The sequence below is a fragment of the Perca fluviatilis genome, chromosome 16 (assembly GCF_010015445.1).
Source record: "Perca fluviatilis chromosome 16, GENO_Pfluv_1.0, whole genome shotgun sequence".
Taxonomy (NCBI): domain Eukaryota; kingdom Metazoa; phylum Chordata; class Actinopteri; order Perciformes; family Percidae; genus Perca; species Perca fluviatilis.
This window is the reverse complement of record NC_053127.1, coordinates 36,563,601-36,581,210: the sequence shown is the minus strand read 5'-3', so window position 1 is coordinate 36,581,210 and position 17,610 is coordinate 36,563,601. Positions and strand designations below refer to the sequence as shown.

Below are 17,610 nucleotides of genomic sequence, written 5' to 3'. Positions count from 1 at the left end.
AATACCATAAACAGAATTGGTGACAAAGCACATCCCTGGCAGAGGGATTGATTGGATAGCCCTGAGAAGGGACCCCCTCACCTCATACTCCTGCAGCACCTTCCGTAGTATCTCCCAGGGGACCCAGTCATACGCCTTCTCCTCCACACCCAAAACTTTCAGCATTTTTGAAGGATCACATCAATACCCAGGGCTTTGCCACTGTGGAGTTGTTTGAATACCTCAGTGACTTCCACCAGGGAAATTGACGACTATCCTCAATCAGCCTCCAGCTCTACCTCTACCATAGAGGGCATGTTAGTGGGATTCAGGAGTTCCTTAAAGTGCTCCTTTCACCGCCCAATTACCTCCTCAGTTGAGGTCAACAGCGTCTCAATCCTTGCTGTACACAGTTTGGATGGTTTCCCGCTTCTGCAACCTGAGGTGGCGGACGGTTTTCCAGAAGCACATTGGTGCTGAACGAAAGGTTTTCTCCAGGGCTTCTCCGAACTTCTCCCACAACCGCTGCTTTGCCACTTTCACGGCAGAGGCTGCAGCTTCGGGCCTGTCTGAACCTCTTCCTCAGCTTTTTCCAGGTGGGGGAGAGAGATCTGTGGAGGAGGTATAAGATGGCTTCTTCCACCCCAGTGCCAGGTTAATAGACAAACTGAAGTGAGTCCATGGATGGGCTCACCAGGGGGCAGAGATGGACCAGGAACAGTCTCTTTGGGTCTTCACCAGGTGGGATGGCAGTGCCACTGGCTTGTAGCTGTTGAGATCCTTGGGATGCAGGTTCTTTGGCACAGACATCAGGCAGGCATGTCTTCCAGAGCTGGGGCAACCTCCCTAGCTTCAGGCTCAGGTTGAAGATGTGTCTGCACAGCTGATCTGCACAGGATTTAAGAAGCCTGGAGCTGAGGCCATCAGGATCCACTGCATTTCTCACCTTGATACTCCGTAGCTCACTTCTCACCTGGTTTATTGTGAAGGACAAGTTGGGGGAGGGGGCTGTGTGTTGGAGGTTGTGAGTGGGGAAGTGATGGTGAGGGTGTAACAAACCACAGGGGGTGCAGACAGTGGCGTCTGCTGCAGAAGGCATGACTGGACAGGGGGAGGGGTTTGGTTTGGTGTATTTATGGATATAGAAAGACAAAAGGATCCAAGGGATAACATGTTAAAGCGATGAACACTTTTTTCCAACATGGTCCCTGATGGAAGAGAACAGGACATACAACACATACAGCTCTTCTAAGGGTAAAAAAAGAAAAAAACTACACATCAAAACTACCAGATAAAACAAGCAATAAATTACCCGGTCACCAGTCTAAAGTCTGTTTTCCCCTAATTATCTAATTATTTTATTCCACAAGTAAACCCTAACTTTATGTTTAAAATCCATTTTCGTTTCTGCCATTTTAATATTAACTGGATGACTATTCCATAAAATAATTCCTGTATAAAAAAAGGATTTTCTTGCTTCACTATTCACACATGACATCTTACATGAACGGACACTGGCCCTAGTCTCATGGGCGTGTTGAGTGTGCACCATCAGAATCTGAAATCCCAAATACTTTGGGGCTACACCATTAATGATATTGTACATATGATTGAGTTTAAGTTGTTCAACCCTAAGCTTTACAGGCAGGAACTCTACCCTCTTAAACTTATTAATTCCAACATGATACCTGGAAGGTTTAGACAGTATGAAGCGGATCATATTGTTTTGCATAACCTGCTTCTTATTTTTCATTTTCATCGTCAGGCCACTGTACCATGCTGAGCATGCATAGTCAAAATGGCACTGAATGAGTGCTGAGATGAGGAGTTTTTTTTTATTTTGGAGTCAAACGGTATGGTTGTATTTGTATTACAGTATAAGAATTTCAATTTGCAGGCACTCTTCAGTAAGTGCCTGCAGTTCAGTAATTTCTTTACAATGGAATATCCTGACAGTGTCTGGTCCAGTGTAATACCTAGATATGTAACAGTATCCTTTGCGTCAATTATATTTTCGTTACATGTGACTTTTAGCGCAGGTGCCTTTTGTAGCTTACATCTGGTGCCAAATAGAATGCATTCAGATTTCCCTAAGTGCAATGACATGTCAATTGTCTATTAGCCACTCACTTACATTTTTCAGCTCTCCACTAAGAGTGTCTTCAATTTGATAGATGTATTTTCCAGACACTAGTAGTGAGGAGTCATCGGCATACAATAACAACTTACATTTGACTGCAGCTGGCATGTCGTTTACATAAAAAAGAAATAACAAAAGGGCCTAATATCGAGCCTTGGGGTACACCACAAGTTATTTTCATGGGTTCAGACAGGACTCCATCAAATTCACAAGTTTGATCTATTTCTGATAATATGATTTAAACCATTTTGAGGATGCCTTCACAAAACCAATGCATTGCAATTTGGATAAAAGAACAGAGTGCTCCACTGTGTCAAATGCTTTTTGTAAGTCCAGTAACACCATGCCAGTGTAGTTACACTACCTTTTTCACTTTATTGTCTGATGTAATCACAAAGACAAGTGAGGCATGTGTCAGTGGAGTAAGCAGATCTGAATCCAGATTGGAGGTCATATGGCAGATTATTCTGGATCAAATACATCTCCACTTGATCACAAACCACTCTCTCCAGTGTTTTAAATGATCCATCAAATCTGTTGAAGAAAATATTCAGATCATTCACCCACTTTGTGTCCCCCACTGTCTGAGGTTTCAGTTCCTTGTAGCCTGAGATGGTTTTAAGGCTTTTCCAGACCTCCATGATATTGTTACGCTGCAGCTGATCCTCTATCTTCCTCCTGTGGTGTTTTTTCCCCTCCCTGCTCTTTCTTCTCAATTCCCTCTGTACATTCTTGAGTTCCTCCTTATTACCTGACCCCCAAACCCTTCTCTTTTTTCTTACGAAGAGTCTTTATGTCAGAAGTATATATACATACATACATATATAAAATTAAAATGACAGATAAATAAGGACATGTACTTCTCAGCACAATCTACCAAAATTATAAGTAATTCAAATAAGAAATTCCCATGTTCAAAAAGGAGTAGGAAGAAGTTCATAAACAAACTTTTCTAGTCCTACCCCTTTTCTCTATTTTTATCCTTTAGTTAAATACAAAACAATTCAACACAATTCTTCTTTACATACACGTACACCATATATCTACCTACCTACAGCTCACATATACCCATGCATACACAGGCACAGATGCATACATACATGCATACTAGAGATCGACCGATATGGGTTTTCTCAGGCCGATGCCGATGCCGATCTTTTGAAATCAGGGTCGGCCGATGGCCGATATATGCTGCCGATTATTTTTGGCCGATATTTGCTTGTTTTTAACCTCTATTTGAAAGATAAAATTTAACACTAATAAGTACTTAAGATACACAAAATTTCTCAACAAAAACATTTATTGAACACTTGAACACCAATCTGCACTTGTATACTTACATTAAACATGTATAATGTAAAAACATATATTGTATAAATAAACAAAACGGGTAAGAAGAAAGAAAGAAAATAAATTTAACTTTGTCGAATAAACTTTTCAATTAAAAGATAAAGTTTAGTGCACTTAGCAGCATTTATCAAACAGCTGAGAACAATAAAATAAATTGACCATTTTAACAATAGTAGTGCTGACACACAGTAGCAACCAGCAGCATTTCTTTGTTTTGGTGTTGGCTGGGTGAAGCGCTGCCATAAGGGGGTGGTTTTCTTTTCAGCCATCAGACTTAATGACTAAAAAAGGGGGAAAATACAAGGTTAAGTTAGTATTTTTGTATAGTATCTTCTTCGAGTCATTTTATAGATAGGTATAGATATAAAATCTAACATTTGTTTTATAAATCAGCTAATAATTCAGTGCATTGTAAGTGATACAAGGCTAAAAAGGTTCTATCATCTTCCCATAAACTGTCCTGAAACATGTATTTTTGGTTTGTTTTGTTTGTTGACAGACAAAGCCAAATGGACAAAACCTAATTAAGGGGTGGGAAACAACTTTAGGCCATATGGTCAAAATTAAATGATTTAATAATAATGTAATAACTATAACTTATAACAATAACGTATTTCACTAGTAAATTGCTGTTGAACGACAAAAACAACCACCATGGCAAAAGGGTATTTTACAACAACTTTGAATGCACCGCGACGCACCGTCTGTGTTGTTCTTCAGACAAGTAGCTAAACAACGGCAGCAGCACACTGCTTAACATCCTGCTGTTGGATCCTATAAAGTGAAATAAATCACACTTTACACCGTTTAGCTGCAGGGCTCTCAAGTTTTGAAGACAGGCAAGAGTGACACCTCCCCCCCCTCCCCCCCAAAAAAAAATCATAGATTGGTGGCGGGTTGGACAAGTCGCAGGAATAGGGGTGTTTCATTAATATTATTATAATTAGTGTTTTTGTTGTTATTATTAATAATTGCTCAGATTTACACAAGAAAAGATTTGACACATGGCACTGACAATTCAACCAAATACAAAGTATTTATTCAATTTCTGCATGGTTACTTATGATAATGGGGGGGTCTGGGGGTCCTCCCCCAGAAAATTTTGAGCATTAAACTCTTCATTTCCTGCATTCTGGTGAATTTGTATGCACCTATTTATACCTTTTTCTGAATCAATTTATGCTGGAAATCTTTATGTAAAGGTAAACATAGATTAAAATCCAAATATAAAAACATAATGGAATATATGGCAGTTAAGCTCAGGCATTCTGTATTACTTTCATCTATTTATTCTCCTGTAGATCGACTTTTCTAATTATATCTGAGTCAGCACACATGTAGCCTAGCATCATTTACTCTTTCCTTTTGCATCTTTTGTTGAGGTAGTAACCTCCTTAAATGTGCATATGACAATTATTCACGTCAATGATACATTAATTCATTTTAATGAATTAATAAACCCCTGGACTGTAATATGATTTGTTAGAGCAAGATTTCTGCTCATGTTCAAAACTTTGTGCACATTCAAAATATCTCTTTTATCTGAGTTTTGGAGGAGTCGTGATACTTTGAGAAAAATAAAGTTATAATAGTCAATATATTTTAGAAAATAATCTACCTGCACCATAGTCTGCTGTGCATTACGTGATTGCTCTACTGATACGGTAGATCTCAGACCTTCTGACAGACACAGAGCCCCGTTTGGGTCTCTGGTCTCTGAGCAAATGTTTAGGGAAGTGTCTGTATGCTTTGCTTTGTTTTCATTGGTTGCTGCATTAAATCTTACCCAGATAAAATAGTGCTATTTTTTTTGTTTGGCTGATAAGTGGCAGGCTCGACTTAGAGATTAAAAATGAAAGCTACAAGCCGTGGCTTGGTCACGGTCTATGGGCTTGGTAGCGTTGCATTTCCCCTGACTCGTTTCCTGGTTCTATTTCTCCATAAACAACATGAAATCAAGGAGAGGGTTAACTTTTCCTGCTACAGATTTCCCACCGTGGTCAGAAAGAACAGGAGGAGACACTTTGTTTCTCTCACTAGGACTCTAGAGTCGGTACTTGCTCCAAAGATAATCGCCGTCACTCTCTCACTTCTCCCTCTACCACACACTCCCCCCACACACACGTGGCTCGACGCACACACCACGCGCAGCACCAAACATCAGGCCACTTATGTAGACTACTGCAAGAGCTCTGCGTGGAGCCTCCGCACAACTGTAAAATGGCCAGACGCGCTTGATTCCTGCCGGTTCCATAGTGAGAGCGGCGCAGCCAGAGAAATTTTGGGCGCTGCGGCATATTCAATTTATTATGAATAATTTTTATGCGTGAGAAATACAATGTGTGGCGGGATTGCGTGACAAAAGACCAAAATGAGTGACTGTCACGCTCAATGCGTGACACTTGAGAGCTCTGTAGCTGTCAGCATTTTAATCGTGTTTAATCCATCTGCTAGCTAATGGTAGGCTAACGTTAGCTGCTGACGAGTGTAATGTTAACTAGCGTCACATGCTGCGATGTTTCTGTTATTCTAACATTCGTTTTCGGAGCATCAGAGAGCAACGCAGGCATATCAGTAGCGCCGAAATGAGGCACAGAAATCCAGGTTGCTATTCGGTCCGGTAGATACGGGTCGTTAAGGCACAGGTGCCATATTAGCACCGGGTCTACTCTGTACCAACCCTAGCAACGACGCTAGCAAAGCAAAGCCAGTCCTTCACTAGCCTGTGGTGCGGTGGTCTCTTTTAACTACAACTTCTTTCTCTGCATTGAGTTGACAACCCTCTCAAATATAGACACACAAACAGAACAAATAATAAAAGTCTCAGATCCACTGTCTGTGATTGCAAAATTCTAGCTTAATTATTGTGACATGACAGCATGACACGACAGTTATCAATATCCAAAGTAGCCGAACACGTGTTCCACAACAACAACAACAACACTAGGCTTCCCGCAGATGTGCCTGCCTATTAATCGGCTTGATATTGGCCGATGCCGATTATGTAAAAAAGGCCAAAAAATCGGCAGATTAATCGGCCTACCGATTAATCGGTCGACCTCTAATGCATACACGCACACATTTACATTTTTGTTCTTTCTTTTCCATCTATCTTCTTCCTTTCTGTCTATCTATAGTAAATCAAATAATAACACATCCATACTAGACTTAGTATATAGGTCCAGGAACCTAACAGTCAGTATACAATACTATCACCTTGAGTCCTTTTCGTATCCATTCAATATATTCATTTTATATAGTCTCTTGAAATTGCTCATTGTTGTAAATGATTTCATCTCTTCACTGCAGCTGTTCCATACATTAACTCCTTTGGTTGTGATGCAGTGATAATTAGGGGTCCAAGCCCCAGTCTGGAAGAAACGGCGGTAGCAGAGCTACGCCGTTCGCACAGCAGGGCTGTGGAACCCAAAACTCTGCAAGGACCTCAGGCCCAACAATTGACCCACTTCCACCACTAGATGGCGCTATAGCAGAAAAAATGTGTTTAGCCCTATAACTCCGACACCGTACATCTGACATTCAAAAACCATACATCCACGCGTTCCCTTGAGCCAACCGAATCACGTGATATAGGCCATGGCCATTTCCGCCTAGACTTTTATGCGTGAAAAATCGTGATTTAGCAAATACCTACTTTTTCGATCTCCTCCTTGACCGTGCGACCGATTGGCACGGAATTTGGCAGGTAGCATCTCCAGATTGACCTGACAAAGTTGTAAAAAGCATTTTTATACGATAAAAATTGCGCATATAACTATGAAAACACCAACTTTGCCATATCTCGGCCAAAATAAATGCTATCAACGACAAACTTTAGATTCTTTTTTGCCATGACCCTCTGGAGGGCCACCACGCATTTTACGAAAATTGGTCACTAGAGGGCGCTACAAGTACAAAACGTTTATATCTCATAAACGGCTCATCCAATTTTTACAAAATTTGATGGGTACCATCTAGGGCCACTCCTGAGGCCAACCCTAGAGTGGGGGTACTGAGGGGTCAAAGTGGGTGTGCCCTATGGGACCCAAGTCTAGATTCACCACTTACACTAATGTGAACAACTTTAAATTTACAGGGTAGATGGACAATGGGCCCTGGACAACACCTACCAAAAATTACACATGTGGACCAATAGGTGGCGCTATAATGTTTTTTTGTCTTTAACTCCCACATTATACATCGCACATTAAAAAACCTTACATCCACGTGTTCCTTGAATCAAGCTGAATCACATGATATAGGCCACGCCCATTTCGGCTGTAAACTGTTTTTCGCAATATCGCGCAATGCACAAAACCAACTTTTTCGAACTCATCCTAGGTATTACGACTGCCTTCGGAGTTTCCATGTTGTCAACATAAGACCTGTGGCGTTAGTGCTCCTTTTGTACCATCATTTTATTGAATTAAATATTAAGCTTTGCTCCTACGAGATGGGTGGGTTTTTGTTACGTTACACACAAAGCTAACTGGCTATAGTTAGCCTGTACGTATGCTAGCGGACATTAGAAAGGTAAACACTACTCAGAGACTGGTCACTCACTACATGGGCATTTTTTAGAGGCCCATTTACGATATAGAAGGTAAATATACACTGGAATATTTCTGTAACGGCCTTTTACATATTGACAAACGTTGATAATAACATGTATATGCCTGTTTCAACATAGCATATTAGCCCCATAGGGTTACACTGTAGAGTCATGACGGGCGCCCATGATTTGAGTTGGCCACACTCTCTATATAAAGGGCACTAAGCTAAACAGGGATCTCAGAACTTCCCACCTAGTATATTAACAAGTATACCACTATTATTTCGTCCTTCTGTCCACTCAGACAAGAGTACAATAACCTCTGTAACAGACCTAAGGTATGTTTTGGCTAGGGTTGGGTATTGTTTGGTTTTTTTTCGATTCCGGTGCTAAATCGATACTTTTAAAACGGTGCCGGTGCCTAAACGGTGCCTGAACCGGTACTTTTCAATAAAGTAAAAAAAAAAAGAAGAAGAAAAAAAATAAGGGTAGTAAACAACAGTCAGTGACTTGTTTATTGCTAAGGCCATGGTCAAAATTAAAGATTTAATAATTATGTAATAACTATAACAATAACTTATTTCACCAGTAAATTGCTGTTGAACCCCAGATGGGAAAAGGGTATTTTACAATTACTGTGAATGCACCACGAGGCAACCTGTTTTAAGTGAATGCACCGTCTGTGTTGTTAATTCCGACCGCGCTGCAAGTGAACGCACCGTCTGTGTTGTTTAATTCCGACAACGGCAGCTGCGAGTGAACGCACCGTCTGTGTTGTTTAATTCCGACAACGGCAGCTGCGAGTGAACGCACCGTCTGTGTTGTTTCATTCCGACCATATTAACATACTGTATATCTATGAATTCCGACAACGGCAGCTGCTGCTGCGCTGCAGAGCAGACTGTTACATCCCGCTGTTGAAGTCCTCCACAGTGAAATACAGTCACACTTTACACTGTTTAACGTTAGCTGTCAGCATTTTACCGGTGTTTAATCCAGCTGCTAGGTAAAGGTAGGCTAACGTTACATGCTGTCAGGTGTAGTGTAAAGTCAAGCACCGAAATGAGGCACCGAAACTTTCATTCTTATTCGGTCTCGTTACTACCGTTTACGTCGGCACCGGTTCCCTATTGGAACCGAGTTTCGGTACCCAAGCCTAGTTTTGGCAGTCACTTGTTTCATGATTCGGACCTCAATCTTCCGCACCTTGTTATCACTACTAGGTGTGGCTTTGACTATAAGCCCAAGAGGCCACTCATTCCTTGTTGAATGTTGGGTCTCTCTCCTGTCCACTTCCTCCTTGTTTGCAACGTTGCAAGATACTCTTGCCTCCACTTCTTCCAGAAGCTGTCTGCGAGACTTTGGACCTGTCTCCGCTTCCCTTTGTATAGGTATTTGAGCTCAAAGTCCCTCGGGCCCATCTTTTGCTTCCAGCACTTTTCCTTCTAGTATGGCGGGACGTGATACCCCATGGCCTAAAAACATCCAGGCCTACATGAGTAAACTGCGGATCCACAGTGACTCTGTCTGCTGGCAAGTTGGCCATTTTTTGCTCCACTAGCCGTCCACTTAATTTCCTGCAAGTGACACATTTATGGACCACACTGGAAACAAGCCTCTTGCCTCCAATGATCCAAAGTCCTGCTGTGCACAATGCACCCTCAGTGAACCCCTCATAGATGGCCACAGCTGGTGAAGGGATGTTTCTAAAAACATGCACCTTCATGTGGAACTCTGTGATTTCCTTGCTGAAGTCATTATCCTGAAACCACAACTAAGATAATTTTGGTGATCTTCTCTGACCTTAAAGCAGTAAAACATCTGCTCAACATACAGTAACAGCTACTTGTTTCCTACAAAAGCGCAGTAGCACGCCAAGCAGTGTATTATTTAGGTCTTGTCCTCTGAAGAGTGTGTCATTCAAGGAGATGCCTTCAAACTGTGCCCTTGAATCTGATACTATTCAAATCTTACCAGGTTTCTGGGGGTGGTACACACCAAATATGGACCAACACTCTTCACCTTGCTTCAGTGATGGTGCTGGTTTCACTTGATCTTTGACGAATAAGTTTTGCATAAAACCAACAAAATGGCACAATGGCAAGGGTTCCACCCAGTGGTTTGCAAGATAAATGTGGACTTCTCTATTCATAATCTCAAGGAAGATGCCATATTCGACAGACAGAGCAGGTTTGTCATCATCCTGCCTTCTTTGAAAAACATTGCTTCTATGTTGGTGACAGGAGCAACCTCGTGACAAAAGGGAGGCCTCAAATGATGCAGCGGTATAGCAGCACTGAACTTCTCCTTAACATGGATAGTTCCTATACATGGCAGTAGGAATGAGCTGCGTCCGTTTAGCAGCCCATTTGTTCTGAAGACGTTCACAATGGATGGCTTGTGAGCACTTCCAAGACAGACTTCCCCCACAATTACCCAGCCTGAATTCAGTTTCTGTGCATATGGTGCGTTATGCAGACCATTGTACTGCTATTGTACCTTATACAAGAGTATACATATCCCGCCCTAGCAACAGAAGGATAGGAACATTAGGGTCAAGTGGTGGAATTTTGTCTGTGACTGGTTTGAAATGACGGAAGTACTGTGTGATGTCAGGTATGGGAATTTTAGATCTGTCAAAGGGGCATCATATTGCACTAACAGAGGGGGATGTGGTACCTTGGTTTTCCCGTCAAGTGATGCAACCATGAAATTGCTGGCTTTCATTCCTGCAGCCTTCATTATGCCTTTAGAATGTAGGACGATAATTCTCCATTAGGGCTGCATGATATTTTGTTTCATCGTCTACATCGTGACGTATGTCTGTCAAACAACAGAATGTTTTATCAGGTTTCTACAAAGCAAAATGTTTGTTAGTGCTACACCCTGCCCCCTAATGGAAGACGTGTTGCTCAGCCTTGAAGAAAAACCTAAATTTGCTGGAACCAGACCGAGAGCAAACTGTTTTCAAACACCTTTCCCTCCTGGGAAATCAAGGGGACATCAGCAATCCTCTCTATGGCCCCCTGCCCCCTAACGCTCAGCCTTGAAGAAAAAAAAGATGTTTTGACATCCTGGACAATAAAATTTTTCCCCCGCTGCCCGGTCCGTAACATCCAGGAGCAGAACACCCTCCACCAGCTACTGCTCACCTACCCGAATCCCGCAAGAAACTTCATCCGCAAAACGCAGGCTGCTGAAGGAGGCAGTGGCCAGACAAGTGTCATCTCTGGGGCGCGTCTCTACTGGTCCTGCTCCACAGCCACTTTCTGTGCTGATCGTGGGGGATTCCATTATCAGAGACATCAGGTCCAGCAGGTCTGTAATACATTGCTTTCCCGGTGCCAAGGTAAATGACATTCTGGCAGAGCTCCCTAGCTTACTTTCTCAATATACCTCAGTTAAGAAACTTATAATTTATACTTGCTGTAATAACATTCCACAGTAGCAGTCGGTAGGGGTGGGCGATACTGGGAATTTTGGTATCGATCCGATACCAAGTAAATACAGGGCTAGTATCACCGATACCGATACTTTTTACTTGTAACGTCAAGATCGATGAATAATTTTGTGATTTTGCCTTTAGTTAGTTGATTATGATTATGATAAAACACAGGACAAAGATTTTAGGCACATCTAAATGTTTTTATTTACTAACTAGCACAATATAAAACAATATGGTATAAAACGGTATAAAAATAATAAAATATAACAAAATATAAATTCAAACAACAAAGTCAACAACACAACCAAAAATACCTTCCATTACACACAGATATATGTGAAAAATAAAGTCAGTTGTGCAAAATAAGTAAACAAAAGCCTCACACACTAACCTCGCGACAACTGCCACCTACAGTACCTGTAGTAGGCTACTGCAGGTGGCAGTTGTCGCGAGGCTAGTGACAGAGCTCAGATTGGGAATGTTTTTTTGTTGTTTTTTTCTCCGCTCGGGTCTGGGGTATTATTATTTTTTAATAACGCAGGTTAAAATACGGGAGATTTATGGGAAAATACTAATACGGGAGGACGGCGGGAAAGAAGGGGAAAATACGGGACTTTCCCGGCCAAAACGGGATACTTGACAGGTATGGAACAGAAGGAAGTAATGTAGTAACACTGCTCATGTTAAGTATTTAAATAAAATTAGCTAGTTTGACCATGGAGATGGGAGATACGGTTAGCTTGACTGCAGTCGTTTGTTGGGTGGTCAGTTTCAGTGTCAGTGGTCTGCTAGTACGCCACGTATAATTGCACCAATATCCACAATATCCTCCTCTCTTGGTTTTCTTTCTCAGATGGGATTCTGTAGAAACATAACCCAGGCCTTTCTTCGGTTTGTGTGCCAATTGAATAACAACTATCTGACATTTTGGTTAGAGTGTGTAAAGCACAGCTGTCTCTGGTATTCACAGACATATTTAACAACTCACTGGAGACATGCCACGTACCAGCTGCTTCAAGTCCTCCACCATAATCCCTGTTCCCAAACAAACAAGGATCACAGGACTAAATGACTACAGACCTGTCGCCCTGACAACTGTGGTTACGAAGTCTTTTGAGCGCCTTGTTCTGGCTCACCTCAAAACCCTCATCAACCCACTCCTGGACCCCCTACAGTTCGACTACAGAGCCAACAGGTCTATAGACGATGCAGTCAACATGGCTCTTCATTTCATCCTCCGGCACCTGGACTCCTAAGGAACCTACGCCAGGATCCTGTTTGTGGACTTCAGCTCTGCTTTCAACACCATCCTCCCGGATCTGCTACAGGACAAGCTGACACAGCTGCATGTTTCTGACTCCACCTGCAGGTGGATCACAGATTTCCCGTCTGAAAGGAAGCAGCGCATGAAGCTGGGAAACAAGTCTCTGACTCTCTACCATCAGCATGTGTTCCCTCTGCCTTTCTCCCTTTACACCAACAGCTGCACCTCCAGCCACCAGTCCGTCAAGCTCATGAAGTTTGCGGATGACACCACACTCATTGGACTCATCTCTGGTGTGGATGAGGCTGACTATAGGCGGGAGATTGACCACCTGGTGACCTGGTGCAGTCAGAACAACCTGGAGCTAATCACTCTGAAAACAGCAGAGATGGTTTTGGACTTTAGGAAGGATGCAGCCCCACCCCCCATGGTTAGCATCAACTTGGGTGACTCCACAGTCAATATTGTGGAGTCCATCTGATCCTGGGCTCCTTCATCTCCCAGGATCTCAAGTGAGAGCTGAACATGTACTTCCTGCGGCAGCTGAAGAAGTTCAACCTGTCAAAGACAATGACGGTGTACTTCTACACTGCCATCATTAAGTCCATCTTCACCTGCTCCATCACATCTGGTATGGTTCTGCCTCTGCTAAGGACAAGGGCAGACTGTGGCATATCATCCGCTCTGCTGAGATGATTGGCTGCAATCTGCCGTCTCTCCAGGACCTGTACGCCTCCAGGACGATGAGGCAGGCAGGAAAGATTGTAGCCAATCCCTATCACCCCGGACACAAACTGTATAAACCTCTCCCCTCTGGCAATTCATAAACATACTCAGGTGGGTACCAAGGGACTTGCTGTCAGCACACATTAATGAAAACCATGTGGGATTTTCTGTGCAAGAACAAATATAAGACAAAAATAAAAAAACTTTCATACATGAGGCACAATCTCTCTAAATCTCCATGATGATGTAAGACATAATTTCTGATGAAACAGAGATACCTTAACATTTAAACTAGAGGATTATTTCTGCAGGTTGATTGACATGTAGGTGTTTTCTCATGCACATCATTTATCTGTCTTCCTGGGTTTGTTTCAGTCCTTTTGAATCTATGTTTGTATGTTTCTTGATATTCTGTAAGACTTGTCAAACACAGAATCCCCACAGCAGTTATTTTCATGTTTGGTTGAACACTTTGAATGACACCTTGTCAGTTCTCTTTATCTGCATAACATATGGTTGAGTATATTGGGGCTGTAACACGTGAAATTATTCACCTTATATATGCTTCCTCTAGGCAATATTATTAGAAAACACTCAATTAACTTTCACTGGTATGTGGATGACACACAATTATACCTATCAATCAAGCCAGATGAAACCAGTCAGTTAGCTAAACTTCAAGCATGCATTAAAGATATAAAATCATGGATGACCTACAATTTTCTGATGTTAAACTCAGACAAAACTGAAGTTATTGTGCTGGGCCCTAAACACCTCCGAACCTTATTATTATTATCCAGCTCCCAGTCTGGGTTCAGGAGGCAGACACCATAAGCACAATTCTCCTCTGATAAAGCTTATACGTAGTTAGGGAGTGAGGAGTTGCAGCGCTCGCCTAGACTGGCGGGGGAGGGTGTTTAGCTACAGACACGGCACTCCTCTTCATAATTGTCAGATTCATCTACCAACCCTTATAGAACTGGCTCAGGTTTGCCTTGCACCAGCTCTTAATTATGCTGTTATAGTTTATTCTGCCGGCGGACTTCCTTTGACACACTGACCTCCTCTCTCCTTCCATCTATGTGCATCCATGTCCCAGAAATGCTTGTTAGTCTGTGGAGCTTAATCATGGTTGCAGCTGTCGCCGTGGTCCTGCTCCACACCCTGCTATGCCCTGCAGTGCCCTGCTACATCCTGCTATACCCTGCAGTGCCCTGCTAGGCCCTGATATGCCCTGCAGTGCCCTGCTACACCCTGTAATGCCCTGCACTGCCCTGCTACGCCATGAACTACTACAACTACTTTTTCTAGTCATAGTTCCATTATCTCACATATTCTCAATCAATCACATATTTCTCAAAGCAGGTTTTTTTAAATAATTTCTAGGTGTGTGGTGTGATGCAGACATATTTTAACATGTTAACATGATGCATTCCCCAAAAGACACTGTCTGCCTTTGCCTCCTTTCTCTGCTCCTATTTTGTCATAGGCAGTGTTCCCCTAATTAGGCCTTGGAGAACAATTCTCCGCCATTACATCTTTTCTATCTCACCCCAGGGCCTTTCCCTGGTGTCACTGAACATAATTACCGGGACCCCAGGGACCCAGTGGTGCCTGACCAAACATCACTATCTGCTGAGCTTGGCAGAGGTAGATAGAGAGGACAGGAGCTCATGTGTTGGGTTCATGTGTGTGTTATGTATGTATCATAGATCCTTTATACTAAAGATAGCGCATTTCAAGCAGCGCCAATGGTATGGAACACTTCCTGTCTCCTAAAGGGGCATGGCCTTGTCATAAAAAAAAACAATGTTTACCATAGACATTACCGGTTATAAATCTCAAGGTGGAGTGATAAAATGTGTCTAGAGATTGAAGAGTTGAAGATGATGCGTGTCTATAAATCACATCACATAGTCCAAGACAGACATGAAAACTGCTTCAACAACCCTTTTACTACAAAACATGAACATGAAAGGTGTTTTTTTTATTACCAAGGTAACATCAGTTGTAGCACTGCTCTAAAACCAGACTGAAATGGGCTCAAAATGGAAGCTCTAGACAGAAACACCTTAAATTGGTATCCAATATTTTAGGACCTTTGACAGACGGGAACTATACCAGAGGAAATTGAAAGATTAAAAATATGAATATGAATATAGAAACGTATTAGTCCTGTATTCCAATGTAATGAGATGCCACTTTTCATATATCCTGTCATTGGTTTGGACCCAAAGTGCCTTAGCCATTGATTGTTGGTCAGTAGAGTAAATAGCAGTATTTTAGATAGAATCAATAAGCATTAATGTTATTTACTTTGCGCATTTGGATTTAATGGATCCCTTCTACCCACATCCTCCGCCTCCCAACGCCATCTCCAGCTTGCTCCCTCTCAAAACAAGCTGGCATACTCATTCCCTCTCCTCCCTCCTCCTTCATTATTGCCTCTACTTTCATTTGTCTCCAACCCTTAACCCACCCCCATCAACTGATTGGACTTGGATAAGGTAGCATCTAATGTTCAAAGACATTCTTTGTCTGAGTGTGTTAGGATCTTCCTGAAAGGGAAATAATCTACCAGTACACGAGATGGAAGGAAGCCAGAACAACAGGCCTAGTCTCAACAATACCTTAAGAATTCATTTAATAAATGCCCAAGCAGAGAGGACCACGGTAGATCATTGGTAACTCACAGGGGGGAGGCGAGCCCGAGCCTGAAGCTATGCAGCTAGACTCTTCTCATGCATTCTCGTTAACCAAAAATAAAAAAGCATCATTCACTGTTACACTTATTTGTACTAGTTAAAGCTAATGAATTAATAGCACTGCATGAAAAGACCCTGACAGAAACAGATTTGATACCCAATGACTTGTGTTTGTGAATCCCTGCATGTGGGAATGTGATGGATGGACAATAGATGAGTTAACGTCTCCAAACATTGTGCTCCCTTTGCATTGCAGGTTACCCACGATATGACATTGTTGGAGACCACAGTAAAGGAGAATATCACCTCTTGATTCAGAGAACAGAGATTCAAGATGACGCTTTCTTTGAGTGCCAGGCCATCCAAGCGGCTATCAGATCACGACCTGCCCGCCTCACTGTGCTGGGTATGTCCCAACTCCTCACTTCACTGATATGGAAACATGTTGCCTATATGAATTCATGAATTGTGAGACAATTAAATTCATGTAGGAGAGTTGGAGGTAAAAGATGTGAAATTATAATAGATCAGGCAGATAAATCAATGATATGAGTTTAAATTAAAGGCTACTCATAGGCCAGAGTCTCTCTGGATCACTTCCTCGATTCACAAAAAAGACTTTGCATCTAAGAACAGCAGCCTGCAGGTAAGCAAGGACTACATGATTAGCATTATCGATTCAGCCCTGCCTTATTTAAAGTATGATATATTCAAAGGCATCACTTCATTATCCAAGCACCTAGGCTCAAACCTCCCTCATTAGTTGTAGTTTTACCCACTAATCTTCTGTTGGGTGCTTAATGGGGACAGCAGTGGAAGAGTTAAGGCATTTGACAATTGGGATACATTAAAATGATTAATTATGGATAAGGGGATTCCATTTGTTTAGATGTCTTTCCACCCGACTAGAAGGTGAAGTTGACAAATCATTTTGACATAAGCCTGACATTTAATACCAGTCAAATTGGCCTGTTTAGGGAAATAAAACTGCACATGAAGCTACTGGCATTGTTACAAGAGTGTGGCTACACACTTAATAGATGAAGTTAAATGTGTGTATTATACCCGAGAAGATACAGTATGGAATCAATGTGTGTTTTTGAATCTGTAATGGGTAAAACACTCTGCAATTTAATCCAATCAAGAACAATTATGCACATCAGAGAAAACAAAAATTCAAAACTCTGATGATGAGCTTTATATCTGCTACATTCACATTCATAAAAACTAATTAAATCCTTCCTCAGTTGTCCATTTAGCACTGTGTGTAGCACAGTGTCAATAATTTAACAGACAGCTCATTTGACAATGAGAACTATAATATCATGTTTTATAGACAAACAAAAAACACTGCCGTTTCAGACTTGTATGCCTGACCTACTGTCATGCAAATAGAGCTTGCACGTTTCTGGTGCATTCTGGAGCTTTTTTGAACTTGAAACAAAGACC

The 17,610-nt window shown here is 42.0% G+C and overlaps 1 protein-coding gene across 2 annotated transcripts in view; it reads left to right on the top strand.

Annotated features, from left to right (window-relative positions):
• The window catches only part of LOC120575647 (kin of IRRE-like protein 3), a 363,304-nt gene that overhangs the window by 199,016 nt on the left and 146,678 nt on the right, over nucleotides 1-17,610 (top strand). For both annotated transcript variants that reach the window (XM_039826472.1, XM_039826471.1), the window contains exon 3: nucleotides 16,418-16,567. In XM_039826472.1, the coding sequence (XP_039682406.1) occupies nucleotides 16,418-16,567 (150 nt within the window). The remainder of the gene's footprint in view (nucleotides 1-16,417; nucleotides 16,568-17,610) is intronic.